Source organism: Nycticebus coucang, chromosome 11, assembly GCF_027406575.1.
Source record: "Nycticebus coucang isolate mNycCou1 chromosome 11, mNycCou1.pri, whole genome shotgun sequence".
Lineage (NCBI taxonomy): Eukaryota > Metazoa > Chordata > Mammalia > Primates > Lorisidae > Nycticebus > Nycticebus coucang.
Genome location: NC_069790.1, coordinates 104,148,014 through 104,173,394, shown reverse-complemented (window position 1 = coordinate 104,173,394; position 25,381 = coordinate 104,148,014). Strand labels below are relative to the sequence as shown.

At 38.7% G+C, this 25,381-nt stretch overlaps 1 protein-coding gene across 1 annotated transcript in view; it reads left to right on the top strand.

Moving 5' to 3' along the window:
• Positions 1 to 25,381, top strand: part of CHCHD3 (coiled-coil-helix-coiled-coil-helix domain containing 3) — a 332,903-nt gene that overhangs the window by 116,218 nt on the left and 191,304 nt on the right. The window contains exon 4 of the mRNA XM_053609566.1: positions 12,238 to 12,355. Within this exon, the coding sequence (XP_053465541.1) occupies positions 12,238 to 12,355 (118 nt within the window). The remainder of the gene's footprint in view (positions 1 to 12,237; positions 12,356 to 25,381) is intronic.

Below are 25,381 nucleotides of genomic sequence, written 5' to 3'. Positions count from 1 at the left end.
ATTGTTTTAGAAAGTTAAACACTCTGTAATCTATCAAACCATATGCTAAGCAATATAGTTAGCCCTCATACAAGGATTTAGGCAATTGCTAATCAAAAATATTTGGGGAAAACAATAAAAATAATGCAACAATAAAAAAAAATATTCCTCAAGCGGAGGTGGATCATCATAAAGGTCTTCACCTCGTCTTCCCATTGAGTAGGATGAGGAGAAAGAGGAGGGGTTGGTTAGTCTTGGTGTTTCAAGAGTGGCAGAAGTGGAGGAGGGGGGCAAGGAGCTGGGAGAAACAGGCACACCCTGTCACTTTTCAGAAAACATAATTTCTGTCTTTTTGCTTTTTCATTTTTCTAAACATGCTTATATATGTTATCAATTTTCCTTCTATTTGCTTCAGTTTCAGTGACTGTATCCTAGAGGGGTCCGTGTTGGAACCCCTCTGCCAGTCTGTCTTCTGGCGCGGTTTCTTCCATGTCGTCTTCCCCATCACTGGCACTGGTTCAGAAGCTCTCATCCCCCTCAAGTCACTTTGCCAGTCATCCTGATGTGGTGTCTGTTAGCTCTTGAATTTTTCCAAGATCTGTATCTTAAAACCTTTTATCGCTTACCTTTTGTATGTTTTATTTTTTTTGCAACATCCGCAATCTCTTTTAAGATTCCCTTGATTGGCTCTGTCATAAATCATAGGAAGTCAAACACAATATATGGACACAGTTTTCTTCAGTAGGAATTTATATTTATTTATTTATTTATTTTGCAGTTTTCGGCCGGGGCTGGGTTTGAACCCGCCACTTCCAGCATATGGGGCTGGCACCCTCCTCCATTGAGCCACAGGCGCCGCCCTATTTATTTATTTTTTATTTTTATTTTTTGAGACAGAGTCTCACTTTGTCTCCCTTGGTAGAGTGCTGTGGCATCATAGCTCACAGTAACCTCAGCTCTTGGGCTTAAGCAATTCTCTTATCTCAGCCTCCCAAATAGCTGGGACTACAGGTGCTGGCCACAATGCCTGGCTATTTTTAGAGATGGGTCTTGCTCTAGCTCAGGCTGATCTCGAACACAGGAGCTCAGGCCATCAACCTGCCTTGGCCCCCCCGAGTCCTGGGATTGCTGTCATGAGCCACTGTGGTCAGCCTAGGAATTTATTATATTATTTCTGACTTTATGGCTTTTATAAATTTTTCTGTAATGCCAATGACATCTTCACTGGTGTGATCATTTCACACTTCATGGTGTCCCCTCTGTTGGGGTTCTCTTCCATAGTGCTGATGGTCCCTTCCGCAGAGGATTGTATGTTATGAGCCTCCAAGGTCCTTAAGACTTCCTGACCTGGAGGCAGAATTAGAGATGTTTATACAGGCAAGTAGACCATTACATTGCCTTCATTGTTGAACTCATGAGGTTTTGGGTAGCAGGGGGCATTGTCGAATATTTTAAAAAGTAGTCTTTTGTTGGCAAAGTACTTCCTGACTTCAGGGACAAAACACTGTTGGATCCAGTTCAGAAAAAGGGTTCTCATTGCCTAGGCCTTCTTGTTGGGCATCTAAGAGACTGGCAATTGGTGTCTGTCCTTTCCCTTCAAGGCTCATGGGTTAGCAACTTTACTAACAAGGGCAGTCCTCATCATAAACCTGACTACATTTGCACAGAATGGAGGAGTTAGCCTATCTTTCCTGCTTTTTTTTTTTTTTTTTTTGTAGAGACAGGGTCTCACTTTATGGCCCTCGGTAGAGTGCCGTGGCCTCACACAGCTCACAGCAACCTCCAACTCCAGGGCTTAAGCGATTCTCTTGCCTCAGCCTCCCGAGTAGCTGGGACTACAGGCGCCCGCCACAACGCCCGGCTATTTTTTTGTTGCAGTTCAGCCGGGGCCGGGTTTGAACCCGCCACCCTCGGTATATGGGGCCGGCGCCTTACCGACTGAGCCACAGGCGCCGCCCTATCTTTCCTGCTTTAAATCCTGATGCTCCTGTGTCTTCCTTACTAATACATTCTTTTGTCACTTCTTCACAATCTGGAATTGAGTGCTTTTGTCTACATTAAAAACTTGTTCAGTCAGATATCCTTTTCCTCAGTGATTACCTTAGTGGTGTGTGGGAAATTGTCAGCAGAACCTGCTTCTCCACTTGCCCTGAGGTTTCCCAAGCCAAACTTTTCTAAAGTTATCAAACCATCCTTTGCTGGCATTCTAACTTTACATCCTTTCCCTTCCTTTTGCTTTAAATTGTCATATAATGACTTTACTTTTTCTGGAATCCTATCGGTCTATAGATATGCTGTTGTTATAGTATAGTAATGCCGTACCCACATATGCTGAATTTTCAATGTGAAATAAAAGTTGTTTTGCAAAAAGTACAAGGTTTCCGTGCCTACTGGTATAGCTGCAGAATGGCTTCATAAGTTGCCTTTTCTTTTTTTACAATGGTCCTTACTCTGGATTCACTTACCTTGAAATGGTGGGAACTGCAGCTGCAGACCTCAATCCATGGTACATATCAAGCAATTTAACTATAGCACTTTTAGCAGCACTAGTGGCACATCGTATGAGTCCCATGATGTTATTCTAGGTTTGTGATACTGCACTGAGCATGGTGAAAAATAAGGGAGAGCTGTGAGATAGCCCTTTTTATTGAGATACAGAACATACTGGAGAGACCAAGTGCTCATGGCTCAAGTGGAGATGATTAGCGTCATACCGTGTTTTAAGTGGATACTTGGAACACTTTCGCTCACTGCAATAGCAATAGGAGGGGGCTGCAGAATCGCTACAGTAGGACAGTATGCACTGCGGTTAGTTTATGCAATGATGATTTCATACTCATCTTTATTTTTGTTTACATTTTCTCTCAGCTAGGAATTGGTGCCACGTATGGTCTGTGTTTGTAAGTTTTGACAAATGTTAATTTTTATTATAGATTTGTGTATATTTTATGGCAGTAAATGATAAAATAGGCTTAATCTAAATATGGTTTATGCATTCATGACATGCCTGCATTTTTCTTCATTTTTTCGATATTTCTAGGCCATACGAGGCTTTTCAGATTGCTGCAAGTCTTCCAAAAGATTTTCCATTATATTTGTTGGAAAAATATGCCTGTATGTGGTTCCTCAGAGTTCAAACCTGTGCTGTTCACGAGCCACCTATACTTAAAAAAAACTTCCATTATACATAGTCACCCCGTTCCTCCACTTTTCATCTGAAATGTAATCAGTTCAGTAGGATTGTCTCAGGATTAAATGAGTTACACCCGTCGAGTGCTTAGACCTGTACTTGACACAAAGTAAGCTTAATAAATATTATATCTTTACCTGCCACACATACCGATACTATATAAGGTGGTCATAAAGTTTTAAATTGCACACGAACTTTATAGCCACCCTGTATATGAGTTGGCCATATTAATGTACATTTATGTGTTTATTTTGGAATCTCAATCCATGTACGTTTTCTTCCAGGATTTGAAAATAATTTGAGCTGAGAAGTGTTATACCTATGTGTATTCTATTTTTATAAAGACTTATTAACAGAAAGCTGTCTACTTGTTCTGCCATTATTTTTAATAGTCTATTAATTAGTTAGTTGAATTACCCAGCTCAGCTTTTCTGTTTAAAAATGAAGAGTAAACAGTTTTGAATGCTAGTTCAGCATGCTCTGACAAAGTATGATGTATTAAAATAAAATTCATCATTAGCATTAAGATGACCTTTGAGGTTGTAATCACTCATTTTTCTCCTCCGGTGTGTGAAATAATCTTTCTGAGTCAAGTACATTGCAATATTTTGTAGATATCGTCTGTATATAATGGTCATAGTTCAACTTGAGATAAATCATTTAGTCAAATCACTTTAACAATTTCGGTTTCCCATTTATTCTCACCCGTTATCTGAGGTTCTTATCAAGTTTCTCTCAGTAGTATAATGGCCTTATATATTAAATTATAAAGTAATTTTCTAAGCTAGAATTGTATAGAATTACTTACGTGTCAGCCTACATGAAGATAAATCTGAGTATTTGTGAATAGCCAAATGAGCAGAAACATTTAAGGCCATTGAAAGCCAAACCCATTTGGGAAATGGGTGGTGATAATTTAGACTCTGGCAAACTCTGACTTGATATAGTAAAACCAAATAAAAGAGCTTATTTTACAATAACTATGAATAATAAAAGATTCACAAACTGTCCTCATGTGACCACACAGGTGAGTAATGTAGTGGAAGGTAGCTCTGGAGGGTTACTCCTCTGGAGGTTTCAGAATCCTGGCTTTGGAGGTCAGGTCAGGGTCTCTCACGTCTCTGTTGTACTTCCCAGTTTTTCCCATGTTAAAAATGGCGGCGCCTGTGGCTCAGAGGGGTAGGGCGCCAGCCCCATATGCTGGAGGTGGTGGGTTCAAACCTGGCCCCGGCCAAAAACTGCAAAAAAAAAATGGAGATAGTAATGCCTCCCTCACGGAGGACAGCAAAGCTTAGTGTATAAAAATTGCTGTGCTAAAGTTACCTTTAAAATTCCTTTCCCACACACTTGTACTAGACTGTTTATTGCAGCTCAATTTACCATTGCCAAAATGTGGAAACAGCCTAAATGCCCACCAACCCAGGAATGGATTAACAAGCTGTGGTATATGTATACCATGGAATACTATTCAGCTATTAAAAAAAATGGAGACTTTACATCCTTCGTATTGACCTGGATGGAAGTGGAAGACATTATTCTTAGTAAAGCATCACAAAAATGGAGAAGCATGAATCCTATGTACTCAATCTTGATATGAGGACAATTAATGACAATTAAGTTTATGGGGGGGGGAAGCAGAAAGAGGGATGGAGGGAGGAGGGTGGGGCCTTAGTGTGTGTCACACTTTATGGGGGCAAGACATGATTGCAAGAGGGACTTTACCTAACAATTGCAATCAGTGTAACTGGCTTATTGTACCCTCAATGAATCCCCAACAATAAAAAAAAAAAAAAAAGATTGTTAAAAAAAAAAAAAAAGCAATGATAAAATTGCAAGTAATTGATCTACATGTGTAAATATTTTACAGTTATACTTTCTAATGCCAATTTTATGTTACTTTTCCCAATAGTCAAGCATTTTTCTATGTACGCTTGGACACTTCACATTATTTCATCATTAAAAATCTCCACCTCTATAACAGCCTCTACCACTTTTCTCATAGGTATTTTTAATAGTGAAAATTTAAATCATTATAAAAAGTGTCTAAATCTTTGGAATATTTTACCCATTTTCAACTATGCACAGCTTGCCTGAAAAGAATAAGAAAAAATAAATCATTTAAACATCACCACAGATACAGAAAATATAAACTGTACAGTAAATGAAATTATGATAATGATAAAAACATTTGAAATAAAATAATTAGTAAAAGTATAGCATCAAGAGTTAATGTATAGAATTTACAATAAGTATACTTAATTTAACTTAATTCATCATTCTTTAAATATTTTAACTTAATTGCTAGCATGGTAATGTTTTCTTAAGAAAATTGTGAGACTTTGAAGATACAATTTATCTAAACCATATCAGTTTATTTTCATTGAAACAGTTCTCCAAAACTACTTATTTCAGATAAATATATTAATTAAATATGCATCCTCCATCTATTCTTGAATTAAGAACATGAAAAATAAAACATGAATGGTGAGTCAAAAAAAAAAAAAATTCTTTCCCACTTTCTTAAAGACTTTAAGTCCTTTGAATTAAAATAATACTGGCTGGTTTTTGCCCTGGAACTGAAATGTATGGGACTAGATTTTATACTGGCTGTCTATAAGAGTTGCATGTTTATGAGTACCTTACTTTTTTCCTTTTAAAAGGATATGTAATAATATTCATTAGAGGAAATTTGGCTGATTTTTAGAAATTCATTTTGCTGGTGTGTCTGCAGCCTCGCACCTAATTGAGAATATACCCAGCAGAAGAGCTAAGTTGCTGGGGCTTTAGGGCTCAGGGCAGCCCTGACTGGTATTTGTTTCATTAAGCTTAGCCAAGCTATCCAATTATTTAATGCAAATAAGAAAAGTTTACACTAAACTCCTACTTCTTTGCTTAAAACTCCAGAGAATTTAAATGAGGAGAGATATGTATTTAAAAGAAGGAAATTTAAATGAAACTTAAATCAGGGGCTTAATGTGGGAATATATTTGACCATGAGATCTGAGATAATAAGTGGGAAATGCCAACAAATAAAGAAAGGAACGTATTTCCTAAGGTACTTGGTATGTTCAGTTTTGTTTTGAGTTAATTCTTAGATCTTTGGAAACCCAAGTTAATAATGAAAGACTTACTTTATCTCATGCCTACCTCACCTTAGATGTAAAGTGGTGCCTTTCATCACCAGTGAGAGCGTCATTCTGCTCCCTTGTGAAGTGTTTCCAGAATAACACTGCTTCTTGTTTTATAGCTCTACCACTGGGACAGTAGCATTCAGAAAGGCCCTGAAGGCAAGGTCATCTTTTTCAGCCCCAAAAGAGAGAAAAATTGGTTGAGCACATGGACACTTACCTTTTATAGATGGCCATTGAATAGAATGGTTTGATAGGGTATAAACGGAGAGAACTAGAGACCATCTCCAGAAAGAATAGGGAGCTTCTGAAAATATAAGTAGTTTTTCTTTGCAAAGCAGTGTAGCTCATTACACAATTTACATAAATCAGGGAAAGAGGAAACTTACTAGAAGAAAGTATTGCTGTATAGGAATTTTGGGGGGTGAAGGTTGGGAATGTAGGGAATAAGACAATTTAGAAATTTCTAATTTGTTGCTTTTAGTCTAAAAGGTACTGGATCAAAAACACCTCAATTAGCACACCATTTATCTGAAAATCTGTCCTCCAAAATTATTTGAAAGCAAGCAAACATCTTTGCAGAGGTTCCTTCAGGGAGCCTTGGAAGGCTGACACAGGACTCTAACTGAAGGGAGTCCTTTTTTGGTGCTTCTGGGCCTGTTGATGTTTCCTCTAAGACCCTTTGTCCTTTCTCATGTTACTCGGTTAATGTCTTATGGACATCAAGTCAAATACTAGTCCTCAGCCTGAGCAAAAGTGAGGCCCCATCTCTACTAAAAATAGAAAAACCGAGGCAAGTGGATTGCTTGAGCCCAAGAGTTTGAGGTTCTTGTGAGCTATGACGCCATGGCACTCTATCCAGGGCAACAGTTTGAGACTCTGTCTTAAAAAAAACAAAACAAAACTAATCCTACCCATGAAGTGTCATAGCAACCTCATTTAAAAAAAATATCATCTATAATTAAGCTTCATTGGGGTTGGGTGGGACTGTGTTTCTTGCTCACTATTTTATTCTCAGTCATCAGAGTAGCCCAAATACTACTAGGAATCCTATTTCCTCTTAAATAGTGTCCCGTTTTGTTAAGTATAGTAGGAGGAAATCTCAGGATCAGAGTCGAAATATAAATGCCCAATGAGTACAAATTATAACATAAAGTCTAAAATTTGGAGATGTTACTCCTGTTTCATTTATCCCTTGCCACCACCTTTAAAATAATTTTTATGGAATGAGAAACTGTGAGCGAAAAGTATGGTGTTTAATGATTATAATCTTAAGGTCTCTTGCAGCTAAACATAGTTCAGCCTTCAAATTTTAAAGCTGAGAAAATGGAGGTTTATTAGATTGTATAGCTCAGGTGCCAATAGAAAATGAGAATTTATTCTGGGTCCTGTGTCCAAATTCCCTGAAAGTACAAGATTCTGTTTCTTAAACAGTCACTACCTAGACCTTAATTTTTTCTTTTAAGCATACATTCCTTTAAAATTAATCAGTTAAGAATTTGTACAGTTCTATTTGTAAGGATAAGTGAAAGTGTAAAAACTTATTAAGAAAGGAAACTAATTTTCATTTTGGTGAGTTTGTACCACTGTCAATCTGTCTAAATCCAGCAGTCAAATACGGTTAGGTATTGATGCTGCAGAGGTTCTGGATGTTGTGGTATCCTGTGGTTATCTAGTTAGTCCAGAATTGTATCATCTATGCGCTACATAGAACATGGTGGCTTAGCCCTTGTAGGGTTCAACTCTTCTAATTTTTTCTTTTTCTTTCTTTTTTTTTTTGTAGAGACAGAGTCTCACTTTATGGCCCTTGGTAGAGTGCCATGGCATCACACAGCTCACAGCAACCTCCAACTCCCAGGCTTAAGTGATTCTCTTGCCTCAGCCTCCCGAGTAGCTGGGACTACAGGCGCCCACCACAACGCCCGGCTATTTTTTGGTTACAGTTCAGCCGGGGCCGGGTTTGAACCTGCCATCCTTGGTATATGGGGCCGGCGCCCTACCGACTGAGCCACAGGCGCCGCCCTTCTAATTTTTTCTTACATCCACAAGTCTTCCATTTTTTTTTGTAGTATATTTTTCATTTTTTTTCCCCCTGTGGTTGGAAATAGGCCATTCATTCACGCATACATTCATACTTGCATACGAAAGCATTCAACAAGTTTTTGCTGAGTGCTTACTATACCATGTGGCAGGCACTGTTCTAAATGCTGGGGATATAGCCGTGAGCAAATGTAGTCCAAGTCCTTGTCCTTACAGAGCAAGTAGAAAAGAAAGGAAGGAGCATATGAAAGGGTAGGCTGCTTGAATCAGAAGAATCAGCTCTCAATTTTAGAAGTCCTTGAAGGTAAGAAAAATAAAGCAGAACTTATTTTCTACCAATAAGAAGGTAGAGAAGACAAAGCTGTTTAGGTGGTCACTGTCTATATAGTAAATTGGGGGATTTTCTTCTACTTTTTGTAGAATCTCTGCTTTCTCTTTGTTCCTGACCCCATTGGGGGTACTAATATTATTACCGCTAGTTACCTAATGTCTTTTAACTGCTGATTATCTTATGGGCATTGTACTAAGTGTTTTGTTTATACAGAATCCTGTAAGATAGGCATTACCTCAATTCATTTTACCCATGGGAGTAACGGGACTCAGGGAGATTAATGACTTATTTAGAGAGTAGGCGGAGAGCCTTGATTGGGACCCAGGAGTTTGTCACGCGGTTTGTGCCTCTCTGTCTCTACCAATAATGGCTAAGCAGCCCCTTTTTTTATGATACCATTGAGGGCTTTTGTGCTCATATATTTGCTTCTTTTTCATTAACTTGACAAAACTTTATGACCCTGTATTTCTTAAAAGTTGAACCACTTATAACTCCATTTGTAATTAAAATTTACGCCATCTGCAAGTAAACTCAAATGGGAAAAAAAATGGAGTTACTGTTAAAATAGCAGTACTTTGAAATGTCACATACCAGGCTGGGTGAGGCAGCTCATATCTGTAATCCCAGCACTTTGGGAGGCTGAGGTGGGAGGATCACTTGAGGCCAGGAGTCTGAGACCAGCCTGAGTACCAGCAAGACCTGGTCTCTACAAAAAAAAAAAAATTGAAAAATTAGCCAGGCCTGGTGTCATGTGCCTGCATTTCCAGTTGCTGGGAGGCTGAGGCAGGAGCATTGCTGGAGCCTAGGAGTTTGAGATTGAGGCGAGCTATGATGACACCACTGCACTCCGGCCTGAGTGACAGAGCAAGACTCTGTCTCAAAGGAAAAAAAAATTTGATGTACCAAATGTGGTAGATATGATAAAATCGAGTTGTATGCATTCATTTTATATTTATGAACTCATAATGTCATTTTGATGAAGGTTTTGTATATGAATGCGAAGTGCCTGGCACAGTGCCTGGCACGTAGTATGTGGTCTGTGAGCAGTAGTAATTTTGTTATTTTAGTGTAATTTTCACCTCACGTGTCGTATTTTACTTAGGTAGTTTTTTTTGCTCTAAGGTAAGTTGCCCGTAAAAATGCTTTCACTGCCTGGCCTTGTGATGTGATACACGCCCTTAGCAGTTGTCAGTGCCCTGCTCTTCAGTGGAGCACTTTGTTGTTGGTATTCCTTTCCTTTTATTTATTGATAGGATTTATTTGGAGAAAAGTATATTCTGGTAGCTGAGGGTGATGGCTGTCAAACTGTAGCCTGCATCAGATTCTCATATAGGGCTTATTAAAAGACAGTTTGCTAGACACTGCTCCCAGATTTTCTTATTTGGCAAGTGTAGGATGGGGTTCAAAAACCTGCATTTCTAACAAGTTCTCAGATCATTCCACTGCTGCCGGGTGGGTGGACCATACTTTTAGAACTGCTGTTCTCAGGGAACTGGCATGACTTCTAATTATCGCTGGTCTCTTACAACTATATGTATGGTATCTGGTGGGACTAATATATTGATATTATTGGTACATTAAGAAATGCTAAATTTATTATAGAGGTTGTCACCTAGTTAAAAACATTGGACTTACATACAAGTAGCACTTACAAAGGCGATTACAGTAAGTCTCCAAGTTACATGCATCTGACTTAAGTATGACTTTCACTTACAGGCAGGGGCTATTACAGGTAATAGGTAAATGTACCTGTTGCAAATTGCATACACATTCAAAATAAGAACAGACCTATAGAACCTATCTCGTTCATAACCTGGATACTGCCTGTATGTCCTTGTGAAATTTAGGAACATTTGTTTGTATAAGCATCATTATACTTACTGTTTAGGATGTTTTCTAAAGGTTACTTTTACATTAGAGAATTTCGAAGTGCAGATTTTAATTTGTTTATTCTTTTTTATTCAAGGCACAAAACCAGGCAGGTATAATTTTGGGGGCATAAGCATTATAACTTTGGAATATATTTTAGAAGGTGATACTATCTGTTATGATTGATTTCTGGAATTCCAGAGTATCTAGATGATGTGGCAATGTAAAAACAATAACAAAAATTTTTATATCCTTTAGTTCTTTTCAAAACTCTTTTTAAAATTAAAATTTTGCAGGCTAGTACTGAGTCGAATTTTGTGCTCATCATTTAGACTTACAAAGTAGATTTCGCTCAGAATTTCACTTACACCAACATACCAGTTCTACCCTTTCCTTTGTAAAGCATAGCTTATTCCTTCAGGGATATGATGGTAGAGTGGGGTTAGTCTCTCAAAGAAGAAAAGGCAATCAGAAAATCTTTGTCCCTGAGGTTAGATTGAAATGTTCTCTCATTCAGTGACTACTGAATGCCTTTATGTGCCAGGCACAATGGCAGAAATTGGTGCCAAAGTAATTTATCGTGTCCAGTGAGGGGTTTTAGAGGAGTGCACCTTAACATGGTCTAATTGTGTGATGAGGCTACTGATAAACCCAATGCAATCTTATGCTTCATTAATAGAATCGGCGTTATGTGCAGATACAGGGAGGGAAGGCTCTGCTGTCTACTTTATTAGACCATGTGTGGAGTCCAGTGGAGGTTGAATGTGGAACTAAGGGACAAATTGGAGACATTCTGGAAGTAAGGAGCCCTGCAAGGATTGTCGGAAAATGAGGGGAACAAATGGGGTGGAAAGATATCTTCATGGTGTTCTTAGTTCTCTAGCATCTCGTGTTCCCTGCTGTGACGTAAGACCCACAGGGACAGGGACCTGTCTTACGTACCATTATGTCCTCACTGCCTAGCACTCTTGCCCAGTCTGGAGTGCAGTGACACAGTCATAGCTCCCTGTCTCCCTATCTCCCCTCCATCCTCCATGGCTTGAGTAATCCTCTTCAGCCTCCTGAGTATGTGGGACTGCAGGCATGTGCAATCATGCCTGGCTAATTTAAAAAACTTTTTTTTGGATAGAATCAGAGCCTAGCTAAATTGCCCTGGCTGCTCTCAAACTCCTGTTCTCAAGGGATCTTCTCTGTCTTCTGCCTTGGCCTTCCCTTTGGGAGGGGCTTACAGGCATGAGCCACTGCTTCTGGCCTGTTCCATAAAGAGCTGAGGTTAGTCAGTTTTGAGGGGAAGATGATGGTTGCCTTCAAATACTTGTCAGGTAGATGACTTCTTAATTAGCGTTATTTACTTAAATTTCCAGAGAACAGATGGAGATACCAGGGAATTTTTTGCTGGGCAGATTTCGGTTTTACATAAGAATATTGTAAAACTTAGATATGTTTGGTAGCCAGCTTAATAAGCTTCTTCATGTATTTGAATGGTCTTTATCGTGTACAAAATTGTAAGCCCTTTAGAGGCTGTGTGGGGATTTACTTCCATACCTGCCTTTGCTAGATCATGGGCTAAGATGAGCACAGCTGTCGACACTTCTGGGTATATGTTTCTATCTCTTTTTACTTCGTTATTTCATTTAACAAAAAAATAATATCAACTAATAAAATTTTTTTTCTAAGTTACACCTTTTTTGCTATTTCAGACTGAAGCAAAGCAAAGATCTGGACCGAGAGAGGGCCGCTGCCAACGAGCAGTTAACCAGGGCCATCCTTCAGGAGAGGATATGGAGTGAGGAGGAGCGGGCGAAGGCCAAGCACCTGGTGAGTGTTGGAGATTTGGTGGAAACCCGTCTGCAGAGAGATCCCCCATGTTTGGGAAGAGCTAAGTGCACTGTGCCAACTTTTAGTGTTAGTAATATTCATGCACTTTTTGCTTAGATTTTCTTGGTTTATACTTCTGACAATTTGAAATGTTGCTGACAATTTGAGGTTAACCAGCAAGGTGTCTCATGCTGGTAACCGCAGCACTTTGGGAGGCCAAGGCCGAGAGTTGAAGACCAGCCTGGGCAACATAGCAATACCTCTCTCTTAAAAAAAGAAAAAAGAATCAGCTAGGCCTGAGAGGCCAAGGTGGGAGGATCACTTGAGGCCAGGAATTCAAGGTTACAGTGAGTTTGATTGCTGCCACCGTACTCTAGCCTGGGGGACAGAGTGAGACCCTTGTGTTACACACACTCATATCACCATCAAGGGCTTTAAGGCAGGTAACTTTATAAATATTGAAGTAAAGGCCTACATACAGGCACATCTACATGTATCATGCCTGAAAAATTATTGTCTGTTTACTTTTTCCTCCCCTGTTTTTGGTTGTACCATTTCTGAACCTTCTGGGGCCAGCAGCCTAAACTACTTATTTTTCCTGCTGGTGACTACCATATGTTAGTCTGGAAGACTCCAGCAAAGGTGAGTAAGGTTTGCTCAAGTATTATCTGGTCTATAAAGGAAAGAGAAAATATAGAGCAAGGCCTTTGAGGAGAACAAATAATTAAAAAAAAAAAACTTTTCTAATTTTTTAAAAGATTACATAGACATATTTTTTTTTTAATAAAATGATTAGTAATAAAAAACAAAATTGAAAACATTCATAAATCAATCTATCTGAAATAACCATGGTTTACTCTGGTATGTGTTTTCCCTCTGTAGTATTTCTCTTATAGGTTTAATATATGCTGAACAATTTGGATAATGCCTGGTAAAATGTTTAGCATCAGGAACATTTTCCTATGTTGTCAAACATTTTTCTGAAATGTACAGTAGTTTTTAATGGCTAAATAATAACCTGTCTTCTATATACAATGTTATTTATTTGAATGATTTCCTATTGTTAGATAAAAATGGAGCTGCTCTGGGTGAAACCTGGAGTCCTGGCTGCTCTGTGCCCATGTGTGTCTTCCTTGAAACCCACGTATAACTTCTCAGAACCCTTAGTCCTCACTGTAACACAGTTAGGGACTCAGTGGGATGGGGAGAATGGACCCTAACACGTCATAAGAAAAGGGTTGGTTTCTGTTCTCTCTCGTTCTTTACTTGGGTCTTTCTATTGAGAGGCCCACCTATTGCCAGATGCAAAACGAGAAAATGAAAGGTAGTTCATGGACAATGAACCCATTTCTTCAGTGACCAAGCCAGGGTTGCATGGATAGGTGAAGAAAGAATTGTCAATGGGCTAAGTTGCAGTGGCCTTGAGAGCAGCACACACGTCAAGTATCGCTAGAAGAATAAGAGATGGAAGGAAAGTCAGTCACTGTGAACGGGGAATGATTTCAGAATTAAAGACTGTAAGCACTGACTAATGCAATTGGTGATTACATCTGTTGTACGTCTAAGCTGAAGGTTTTTTTGAGGAAGTTAAAGAAATGTGAGGCCAGTGGGCTGGCTGAAGGGTCATTTTCATGCATGTTAAAGCTTCCCTATCTGAAGGCTGAGCATGGAGAAGGTTTGAGGAAGGCGAGAGGGTAAATTCTTAGTTTCCAGAGAGCAGAAGAATCCGTGGTTGTCCCCTGTCCCCTAGCTTCTGAACTTTTGGGTCTTATCCTTCATGCCCTCTTTCTTTTCTACCTTTCTTCCCTGAATTTGGACATATTGTTTTGTTCTCTGAGTCCATGGAGACCAAAAAGATTAAAAACTGGAAAAATTCATTAAATACCACTTCCCCACATGCAACATAGAAAGAGGAGAGTTTTCGCACACATAAGAAAAATGTGGCAGTATAAAAGGTTTGTTACCCAGCAGTAACTGAATTATTCTGCAGCGTGGACTGGTTGGAATAGCATCTCTTTAGCATTTTTGTTCTGTTGTCTGCTTTCGTTTTTGGTTGAGCTGGTTAAGCGTAAGAAGCTGGCATTGTACCTTCTGTTTTTTTGCTCTCTTCCTTACTGATTCTGGGGTTGTGTGGTATAGAGGGCAAATTACAGCACTCAGAACTCCTGAATTTCAGCATCTATCATAATATTGACCCAACAGAACCCTCAAAGCACTTAGGGGATGAAAATAGAATTTTGACAGGGGATGTTAGCTGACTCAGAGGGTCCCTTCATGCTGTGAGTGTTCTCCGACCTCTGAGTGGTGTTGTGGCCACTTATGGCAATGCAGGTACTGGATGATAGCAATGTGGCTACTTATGGCCATTTAGGTACTGGATAATTCCCAATTTATTTGCCAGATTTATTCCTTTATTATTAATTATTTGTTATTATAGAAGACATATGTATTCATTGGATAAAGAAGAGAAAATAAATACAAAAAATATTAAAATCTCTCAAAGTACCAGTATACAGAGATAATTGCTGTTAACATTCTTGTTCACAGTTTTTTTTATTTCTTTTTACTTTCTGCTAAGTTTTTTTATGTGTGCAAATGTATTTCCTCAAACACATAATAGTATACACACTTCAGTATAATTATTATAATAATCTTCACATCAAAATGTTTAGGCTACGTGGTAAGGGTTTCTGTACTAATAAGTATGTTTTTGTATGGTCACCTTTTAATGGTTGAATGTATTTCACTGAATTTTCCCCTTAATTATTAAAAGAAGATAAGGATATTATAGAACATTTAGAAAATATAAAAATGATTAAGAAAATAAGTTGTGTTGTAATTCTGTCACCTATCATCAGTGTTTGGTGTATTGGGTTCTTTTGCCTTTTGTCCACTTGTGTATTCCCTGCGAGCTCTAGGTTTCCAGGTGGTGTGGCCCACCATCCTCTGAAACCGAGCTATGTGGTGTGGAAAGGGACTGCAAGCCTGCTGTGGTTCCTTAGTCTTTTCATCCCCAGCTGGAGAGCCCACAATTCATGTGAGAGTCACTCCAAGAACATTAGCATTGCTTTGCTGTGAGCGCTATGCCCCCGTTGCTCCCTTTATTAAATCCAATATGTGTGACTCTATAAGTGGGGGCCAGACTCTGGTTCATTCCTCTTTACTTAGAACCCAGTGTTGCAGCCTGCAAGAAAGAAAAGGTTGGTTTTCACACATTTGAAGGAATTAAAAAACTGTCTTTCAGGAGAACTGGGGGTGGGAAGGGGAGCTGATGTGATGTTGGCACTGGGAAATAAAACTACCCCCATCTTTTCTGTTCACTAACAGCAGACATTTAGATTGCCTTCTCCCTAGATGGAAGTCTGGGCTTTTCTTCCCACTGTTGTGGGAGCAGTTAGCTTTATTGAAGCTCTGTGAAAGGCAGCATCATGATGGCCCTGTTGTAGTTTTAAAATGGGGTCATATTAAAATTTCCCCCATTGGAAGAAATGCTTTAGCCGGGGAAGCTGTTGATCCCACTGTGGCATGTAGGAGGGTGCACCAGCCTCATCCCGTGCCTGGCACTGACTGGTGCCAGTATCGTAATCAAGCGATTTTGTCCAGAGGCTTTGGAAGAGGTGGTTTACCTGCATGAAAATATTAAATGAAATTCATATTAAAGTATGCTTCCAGGGCTGGTCCAAGATAGTGAGTTGTCTCAACTGGGGGGTGGGGGGTAGGAAGTATGCTTCTTAGGAGCAGGAAAACACTCTGTAAAGAATGAAGACTAATGAGAAGGACAGGGCCAGGAAACCTAGAAAGTTCAAAGAAGTTGATATTTTGCTTATTTTTAACGTCTTGTACATGGTAATGTACAAGGTAATACTTGCTGTGTCATTCCATTTTTATTAAAAATGAAAGATTAGAGATTTTTTTTTACTTTGCAATTATATATTATTTCTTTTAAAATACTTAGTAAAATTTTGATTTACTCTTTACTGTCTTATTAAGTTTCATTGGTTTAATGTTAGGTATTTCTTGTTATCACCACAGAACTATGTGGTATTTTCACTTTTTTAAAAATCCAAACTTCAAAGTAAGTTTCAATTTACTTACTTAAGGCATTATTTACTTGAATGTTCTAGAAGTTATAAACCTAAATATGAAATAGTTTCTTTCACTCTTTGGACAGATGTTTTACTGAGTACTTACTGTATAAAAGCTACTATGCTGGGTACTAAGGATCTAAAAATGAAGAATACGAAATCCTGTCCAAAGGAATTCATAGTTGTTATTCTATGGGAAGCAGACATGTTCAAACAAATGTCTACAATGCTAAGTCATTTAAGGGGCCATACTTCTTATAGTCTTGCAAGAAGAATCCTCACTTTTGTGAAAGCAGGAACTTTATGTTGTTTTGAACTTACTGCTGTATCTGCATTCAGTTGTTTGACACGCATTTGAGTGCCTAATGTATGCCAGTGCTGAGCAAACAGTAAGTAGTCAATAAATATTTGTTGGTTGAATAAGTAATTGAATTTACTCAAGCCCCAGAAATAGGAGAGGAGGTTGGAAAGAATATAAAAGATTTTCTAGGGAAGTAAGCTGACTCTTGAAGTATGAGCAGGATTTGCCCCTAAGTTTGAGGAGGGGAGATGGTACATCCTCAGATACTGCAGCAAAAGCACGCTGGAGCATGGGACCGTGGGACACGGGGAGGAATGCTGGGAGCTGTTGAGGGGGAGGTCCAGGGCAGGGAGTGTGGAGGGATGAGGGAGAGGGAGTTGGCAGGACCTAAGATCCTGGAGGGGAGAAGCGCAGGAAATGCACAGTTCCTGTGCAGAACCCTGTGCTAGACACATAGAAAAGTTTCAAGGGGAGCAATGAAATGGTTGTAGAGCTTTTCATAGCTCAGTCTAGTGAAGTGTGATGGGAGGACTGGAGGTGGGGTTGGGGAATGACTGTGGGTACAGAGACCCGATAGAAAGCTTTGTGTTCTTCCAAGTGAGAGCAGGTGGTGTCTGAATTAGGGCAGTGTTAGCGGCGATCCAGGGAAAAGAAGCGATGTAAGAAATATTTGAGAGTTAGTATTATTAGGATTGTAGGATCGAAGGGTCGAGAGAAACATCACGGCTAACTACAAGGTTTCTAGTGTCAGCAACTTTATACCAGTTTAAATAGAAAAAAATGGCAGAGAATTAAAAAAAATATCCTGTGTTCAGCATATATTGTGAAGTCTGAATTCAGTGCAGCATTGAGAAAAGGAGAAAGATTCCACCTCTGAAACTGCACTGATCGTTTTGTTTAACTCTTGAACATTAGTGAGATTATTAGATATTTTGGTCTCTTTCTGTGTTCCTCTTCATCCCATATTTATTAAAGACTCACAGTGTACTAGGTGCTGTTAGTTTGCTGGGGATGTACAGATGAGTTAGATCTGGTTGCTTTTCCTTAAAAGTCTCCAGGCCAATGTGAGGCTTGTGGGGAAGGTAATTGTTACCTTGGATTTTTTTTCCCCTTACTTAAGCTACAGCTTTTTAATTTATAAAACCTCATACTGTTTAAAAAAAAAAAAAATACACACAAAAATAGGGTGGGTGAATGCATAAATTTAGTTTTTGCAAATTTAAGCGACTCTTTCACCAAAATGTCACTTTTCATCCCCAGTTTCCTTTTTGTCTGAAGTGCGCCAGTGAAGCAATCAAGAGGAAGAATTGATTAATTTTGTGACATGTGCTTTTTAGTTCTGTGTTTTGCTTGTGCTTCGAGCTGTGACAGTTGAAATTTCATGGTAAGAGGGGAAAAGGTTTTGAAATAGCGGGTAGAGAAAAATGACTAAATTAAGGGAAGTAGATAAGAATACCTCTGCTGTGCACATGTAAGTGAGAGTCTGCCCAAAGGTGATGCATACCGTTGGGGTTGTAATTTGGAAGTGATCACCATGGTTCATGGTCAAAAGTTCTGTGTAAAAGAAGAGTGAGAGTGATCACTTGAGGTTTTTAGTATTCATTAAAATTACCCAGGTGGATGAAGGTGCAGTGTAATGGTGTTTATCCTGACTTCTTTTATTGGGCACTAGAGATAATTAAAAAAAAAAAATCCTTTGCTATTTTTGGGGTACAATTTAGTGCTCTGGTTAGGTGACTATTTTATTTACACATGAACTTTTTGGACACTCCGTATATGCTGTGTGCTGGTTTTCTTGCCTTAGACTAGTGGTTCTCAACCTTCCTAATGCTGCAAACCTTTAATACAGTCCTAAGGGGTCGCGGCCCACAGGTTGAGAACTGCTGCCTTAGACAATAAGCTCTAATCATTCATACATGCCTGGAGTATTAGTTTGCTCTGAATGCTAGAAATGAAGTTAGTGCTTTTGAGCTTTCACTTTTGAAAACTACTTAAATATATCATTTCCGCTTTGTATTTGAGAGGTTTTAGGTATAAGATATTATTTAGATGTAAATATCTTGAGAGCCTTTTAGGTGTAAGCTATTTTCCTCTGTGTTATTGGTGAGAATGTGCTCTGTGATCCATGTGCAAGTCCCACTCCTTCTAACTCTGGTTCAGTTACCAGTTTACCAGGACATTCAAAGGGAAGCGTCCCTCAAGAGAGCAGAGCCACGCGTGTCATTTGCCTCGTGTGCGTTGGGATCCAGCAGGCCCTTAGAGTTTCTGGGACAAAGCCTTCAGATCCTGTTTTCTCCCTTACCGTTCTTTGTTATCACATGCGGTCCCTGCTCCTGTGTGTTCTTGCAGTGCTATTATTGTCAGCTGGAATGCGCACAACCCTATGAAGGGATTTCTAATAAAATATTCTGTGGAGTGGCAGGGCAGCTTCAGGTGTGTTTGCTCCCGCAGAGGAGAAGGATAAACATGTTCCGTTTCAGTTTGCCAGCCTGGACTTTATGTTAAGAGCCCACAGAATAAGAAGGGTTGTGATTATAGATTTCAAGGATACTTCTATGCTGAAAATTTACCCAGATGAATAACATTTCTCGAATGTAACATTTTCTAACCTCCTCTGCATCCAGGAGGTTGGCAGAAATACCTAGGATCTTCACATAGCCAAATAGCCCTAGAGAAGCACCATATCATGCTGAGTAGATATGAGGGCCCCGGAGGTATGTACAGAACGGCTGAGCTTGCTTCTGCTTGCGGAGAGCTGACTGTCAAGATCAGGGAGCCTCTCCACCGAACTCAAAGTACAGGTGATTGCCATTCGCTTGTGTTGTTTTTCCCCAAGGGACTATCTCAGACCATGCGGCCTTGTTGACCAAGTGATCAGAGAAAAAGCACAGTTGAATGTAAAGCTGTTGATGTAAAGCTGTTGTAACAGTCATATTTAAAGACAGCTATGGAGGGCAACTCTGCTTAGAATGCATTGTTATATTTACATTCTAAGGATATTTTGAAAAATTCACCCAACTTGCTTGTAAACCAGTGGGTTCAGGGCAACTATTGTTGAGTGACACCCTGCATGTTTGCCCCACTATAAATAGCTTATTGACATCCTATCTCTTGGATCATTACGGATGTCCAGGTGAGATATGGGGGCACTGAGTAAAAATCCATAGGTAACTAAGGTGCAAAAGGCTGGTTATAATCCCATCACTTTTTAATGGTCTGGCATTTACTGTTAACATATTTGCTTCGCTGCCTGGTCTGAAATGAACTGTCATTAGGGCCTTGGAATTTTATTGAACTGACATCATAATCTCATTTCCTACTGAAGAGGCTAAGAAATATGGCCTGCCGTGTTTACTTTAACATGTAGCAAATTAAAGGTTTAATGTAAGTGTAATCAAGTCTCTCAATCCTTACAAATCCCAATTAAATGTTTTGTACATTATATTTTGAATGAGACTATAAAGCAGATGAACTCCCATCTCCTTCAGCAGCAATCTTTTCAGTTTCTCTTCATGGTAAGTCTCACGACTGCCAGTTCTGATACAGCCTTTGTGAATCACTTTCAAGCTCTTGTATGTGGACCTGTGGTTTAGTGAATTTGGCCATAAATTGAACAGCAGGATCGTCTACCATGTGGTATACACCATGCGCAGTGAGAACTACTTCATTTTTCTTTATTGGATGAAAATATTCGCAGTGTTGAGCATCTCAACCAAGTGTTTATACCTGTTGTGGATCGCTGCTTTTATTGCTTACATGTAAACGGTACTAAGTTGTGCCTTTTCTGTGTTTCTTGATGTTAGTAACTGTGCCCTGATTTAGACAGGGGAGTTATTTTCATCTATCTCAAATTATTCCCTGAACTCTAAAGACATTTGCCATTTTGTTCCAGTGTAACTCACTCTCTTCTTTTCTTTACTAACGGTAGTTTAAGAATGACTTCGTCTGAAAATACTGAGGGGAAGAATTACCAAATGAAGTAAGACCTTCATTCTCTAGAGAGCAGGAATCTGTGGTTAAACCTGCAGTATTTATTAAATACCTCATTTAGTCCATTCTTCATGTTAATAGAAAAATGAGTCATTTTAGATGATTCTGAAATAATTCGAGGTAAGCTACATAGCCCCAGGCAGAATATGATTTACTTAGACAGCACCATGCTGTCTAAGTACATATAATGGAAAGATCAGCACCAATAATTTATGATTACTTGTGGTATATCAGATGTCTCCATTGTCATAGAAATTTATTGATTAGATTAAGCATTCAGCATTTTCTGGCTGTCTTTTCCCCTTCCATCTTTTATGAGAAATAGTTATGAAGTTCCATAGTTACCCTCTGCTTGTTCCAAACAGTGACTATAAATTTAATTCCAAATTTGTGTTTAATATTCTCTTGATAAGTGTCCTGGGCCAGTTTTATTGGAAATTAAAAAAATCTACCCGTACACATTTTCTGCTTGGAGATTAAACAGTATCTTTTTACAGTTTCTTTAGCCCAATGTGTGCGCCTGTTTTACATCCTTTCTTACATATCTATAGGTCACATGTTTGATCCTCAGAAATGCAGCTAACTAATTGCCTGGAACTATAGCTGGGAACCTGAAAGGAATCACAGAGTATTTCTAGTCAGTGTCAGAATTTATTAACATCCATCATCCATCATCCATCCATTGTGTTTGTTTTCATCATTAGTTTTGTTTGTCATTTAAGACCTTTCAAATCCCTGTTACACTTGGTGTTTGGTATGGGTAGGACGTCTGTCATTACTGTTAGAGGCGATAAATGTTCAAAGTGACTACGAACCTAAAGGCCACACAGAGATGAAGCCAGGGCTACAACTCACATCTCCATCCCTGTGCATTGGTGATATTATTTTGGGCACATTTCAGCAAACTTAGGTCCGTCCGTCCTTCCTTCCTTCCTTCCTTCCTTCCTTCCTTCCTTCCTTCCTTCCTCCTTCCCTCCCTCCCTCCCTCCCTCCGTCCCTCCCTCTTTTCTCCTATCGTGGATTTGATCTATTACATTAGAAAGAGTAAAGGAACTTTTAGGGACAGGTACATGGACAAAGCAGAAATTACTGCAGACATAAATTAAAAAGGCAGCTAAAAACCATGCATGTGATCTACACCCCCAAGAAACAAGAAAACATAGCCTGTGGGCCTCCTCTGCAGAGAGGCAGGCAGCTTTGACTGTCTAATCATAACACTATCTGGGATTGAGAATGATCTGCTTGCTAGCAAATTGAGTAATACATACTAAAGTAGTGTTTTCATCTAATCCATTTTGAATTTAAAATGTAAAGGATTTTGGTTAAATGAACTGCTGTTGTTTACTTTCATAAAGTCATTTTTGAATGTTCTTATTAAAAAAAGGTTGGTATGGCGTGTCATAATTTGGGAGAGTCGATTGAGATAGATACAGAAGGACTTGGTTTGTAGCACGTATCCATTCCCTCACCCTAGAAGAATACTAATACATAAAGGCAGAAACCTTCCCCTTTTTATGTGTAATCATTACTTTGGATAATAAAGGTGCATTAATCTGGCAGGATGCTAACTGAGGAGAACGGAGGCTGGCTTGCTGTAGTCAAGTATTTTTCAGAGTAAATGTGATGTACATTGGCGACGTCCACTTTACTCGTGCAGTGGGTTCAATCAATTTTGTGTTTTCATTGAATTTTGTGAGAAAGTTAAAGTGAAGATATTCCACAGGTTTGTTTATAAAGTCAAGCTCTGACTAGAACTTGAAAAATTATGTCATTGAACATTTTGGAGACTTGTTAAGTTAAAAAAAAAAAAAGAAACAAAAAATTTTGATGTAGTTATATAATCTCTAATGTATTTTCCAATTGTGCTTTCTAATCCCAGGAAGAATTCTTATTGACAATAGGTTAATTAACACATTAAAAACTATTTTTTTTCCCAAACAATAAACACTTTCTCATAGCTCTGGTAGAATGAGAAGAATGAGCTGGTAACTGATTTTTACTGTGTCTGCTGTTGCAAAAAAAGCTATTTCACAATTAACAATTTATAGATTGTGTGTATAATTTTTTTGTGTATGTTGCATGTGGTAAAAGTAAAGACAGTAAGAAATTAGAATTTCACAATTCTAATTTCTAAAAAATTATACTAAAATAATTTTTTTTAAATTTTTTACTTTGAAATAATCTTTAGCATATAGAAAAGTCATAAGAGTACAAAGAATTTACCTTAGATTCATCTATTTGGAAATATTTCCCACACTTGTTTCCCGATTTCTATTTCTGTATAATGCAAAGTGTCCTGGAAAGTTGCCCATAAGGTTGCTATACATAGGGAAAATGGGAAATTGTAGCTAAATGTATCTTTATTTACAAAATATTCATTACAAAATATTTACAAAGTATGTCTCTACACATGGGCTACCTCTTTGTGAAATTTTGTAATGAATATTTTGTAAATGCACATTTAGTTACAATCTCCCATTTTCCCTATGTATGGCAATTTTATGTGTGACTTTTGGGAACACTCTGTGTTTTTATATACACAAGAGCTTTCCCCAAAGTATCTAGCCATGTATGTCTTTCATTTTTCATAGTACGTGGCTGGATACTTTCTGGACAGCTCTCATAGTTATATATATATACAGTTTTTTGAGAGGGGGCCAGGTGGTGGGATCACTTGAGCATGGGTTGCAGAGCTCATGCTCATTAATCTCTTAATACTTCCGTCCCTTAAAAATCAGTATCTGTTTCTTACATAACCAAGCACAATTGTCAAAATCAAGAAATTTGACATTCATGAATACTTTAATCTTTTTTTTTTTATTGTTAAATCATAGCTGTGTACATTTTTGCAATCAAGGGGTACGATGTGCTGCTTTCACATACAATCTGAAATATTCTCATCAAACTGTTCAACGTAGCCTTCATGGCATTTTCTTAGATATTGTATGTAGACATTTATATTCTGCATTTGGTAGGTTTTAGGTGTGGCCCCACTCCCTCCACCCTGACCTCCCCCGTCCCTTCCCCTCCCTTGGCCCCTTCCCCATATTCTTGTGCTATATTTGGGTTATAGCCTTCATATGAAAGCTATAAATTAGCTTCATAGTAGGGCTGAGTACATTGGATACTTATTCTTCCATTCTTGAGATACTTTGCTAAGAAGAATATGTTCCAGCTGCATCCATGTAAGCATGAAAGAGCTAAAGTCTCCATCTTTCTTTAAGGCTTCATAATATTCCATGGTATACATGTACCACAATTTATTAATCCATTCGTGGGTCGATGTGCACTTGGGCTTCTTCTATAATCCAGCAATTATGAATTGGGCTGCAATAAACATTCTGGTACAGTTGTCTTCGTTATATTGTGATTTTTGGTCTTCTGGGTAAATACCTAGTAAAGGAAATATAGGATCGAATGGCAGGTCTATTTTTAGATCACTAAGTATTCTCCAAACATCCTTCCAAAAGGAACGAATTAGTGTGCATTCCCACCAGCAGTGTAGAAGTGTGCCCTTTTCTCCACAACCACGCCAATGTCTCTGGTTTTGGGATTTTGTTATGTGGGCTACTCTTACTGGGGTTAGGTGATATCTCAAAGTAGTTTTGATTTGCATTTCTCTGATGATTAAGGATGATGAGCTTTTTTTCATGTGTCTGTAGATAGTGCGTCTGTCTTCTTTTTTTTTTTTTTATTGTTGGGGATTCATTGAGGGTATAATAAGCCAGTTACATTGATTACAATTGTTAGGTAAAGTCCCTCTTGCAATCATGTCTTGCCCCCATAAAGTGTGACACACACTAAGGCCCCACCCCCCCTCCCTCCATCCCTCTTTCTGCTTCCCCCCCATGACCTTAATTGTCATTAATTGTACTCATATCAAGATTGAGTACATAGGATTCATGCTTCTCCATTCTTGTGATGCTTTACTAAGAATAATGTCTTCCACTTCCATCCAGGTTAATACGAAGGATGTAAAGTCTCCATTTTTTTTAATGGCTGAATAGTATTCCATGGTATACATATACCACAGCTTGTTAATCCATTCCTGGGTTGGTGGGCATTTAGGCTGTTTCCACATTTTGGCGATTGTAAATTGAGCTGCAATAAACAGTCTAGTACAAGTGTCCTTATGATAAAAGGATTTCTTTCCTTCTGGGTAGGTGCCCAGTAATGGGATTGCAGGATCGAATGGGAGGTCTAGGTTGAGTGCTTTGAGGTTTCTCCATACTTCCTTCCAGAAAGGTTGTACTAGTTTGCAGTCCCACCAGCAATGTAAAAGTGTTCCCTTCTCTCCACATCCACGCCAGCATCTGCAGTTTTGAGATTTTGTGATATGGGCCATTCTCACTGGAGTTAGATGATATCTCAGGGATGTTTTGATTTGCATTTCTCTAATATATAGAGATGATGAACATTTTTTCATGTGTTTGTTAGCCATTCGTCTGTCGTCTTTAGAGAAAGTTCTATTCATGTCTCTTGCCCATTGATATAAGGGATTGTTGGCTTTTTTCATCTGGATTAATTTGAGTTCTCTATAGATTCTGGTTATCAAGCTTTTGTCTGATTGAAAATATGCAAATATCCTTTCCCATTGTGTAGGTTGTCTCTTTGCTTTGGTTATTGTGTCCTTAGCTGTACAGAAGCTTT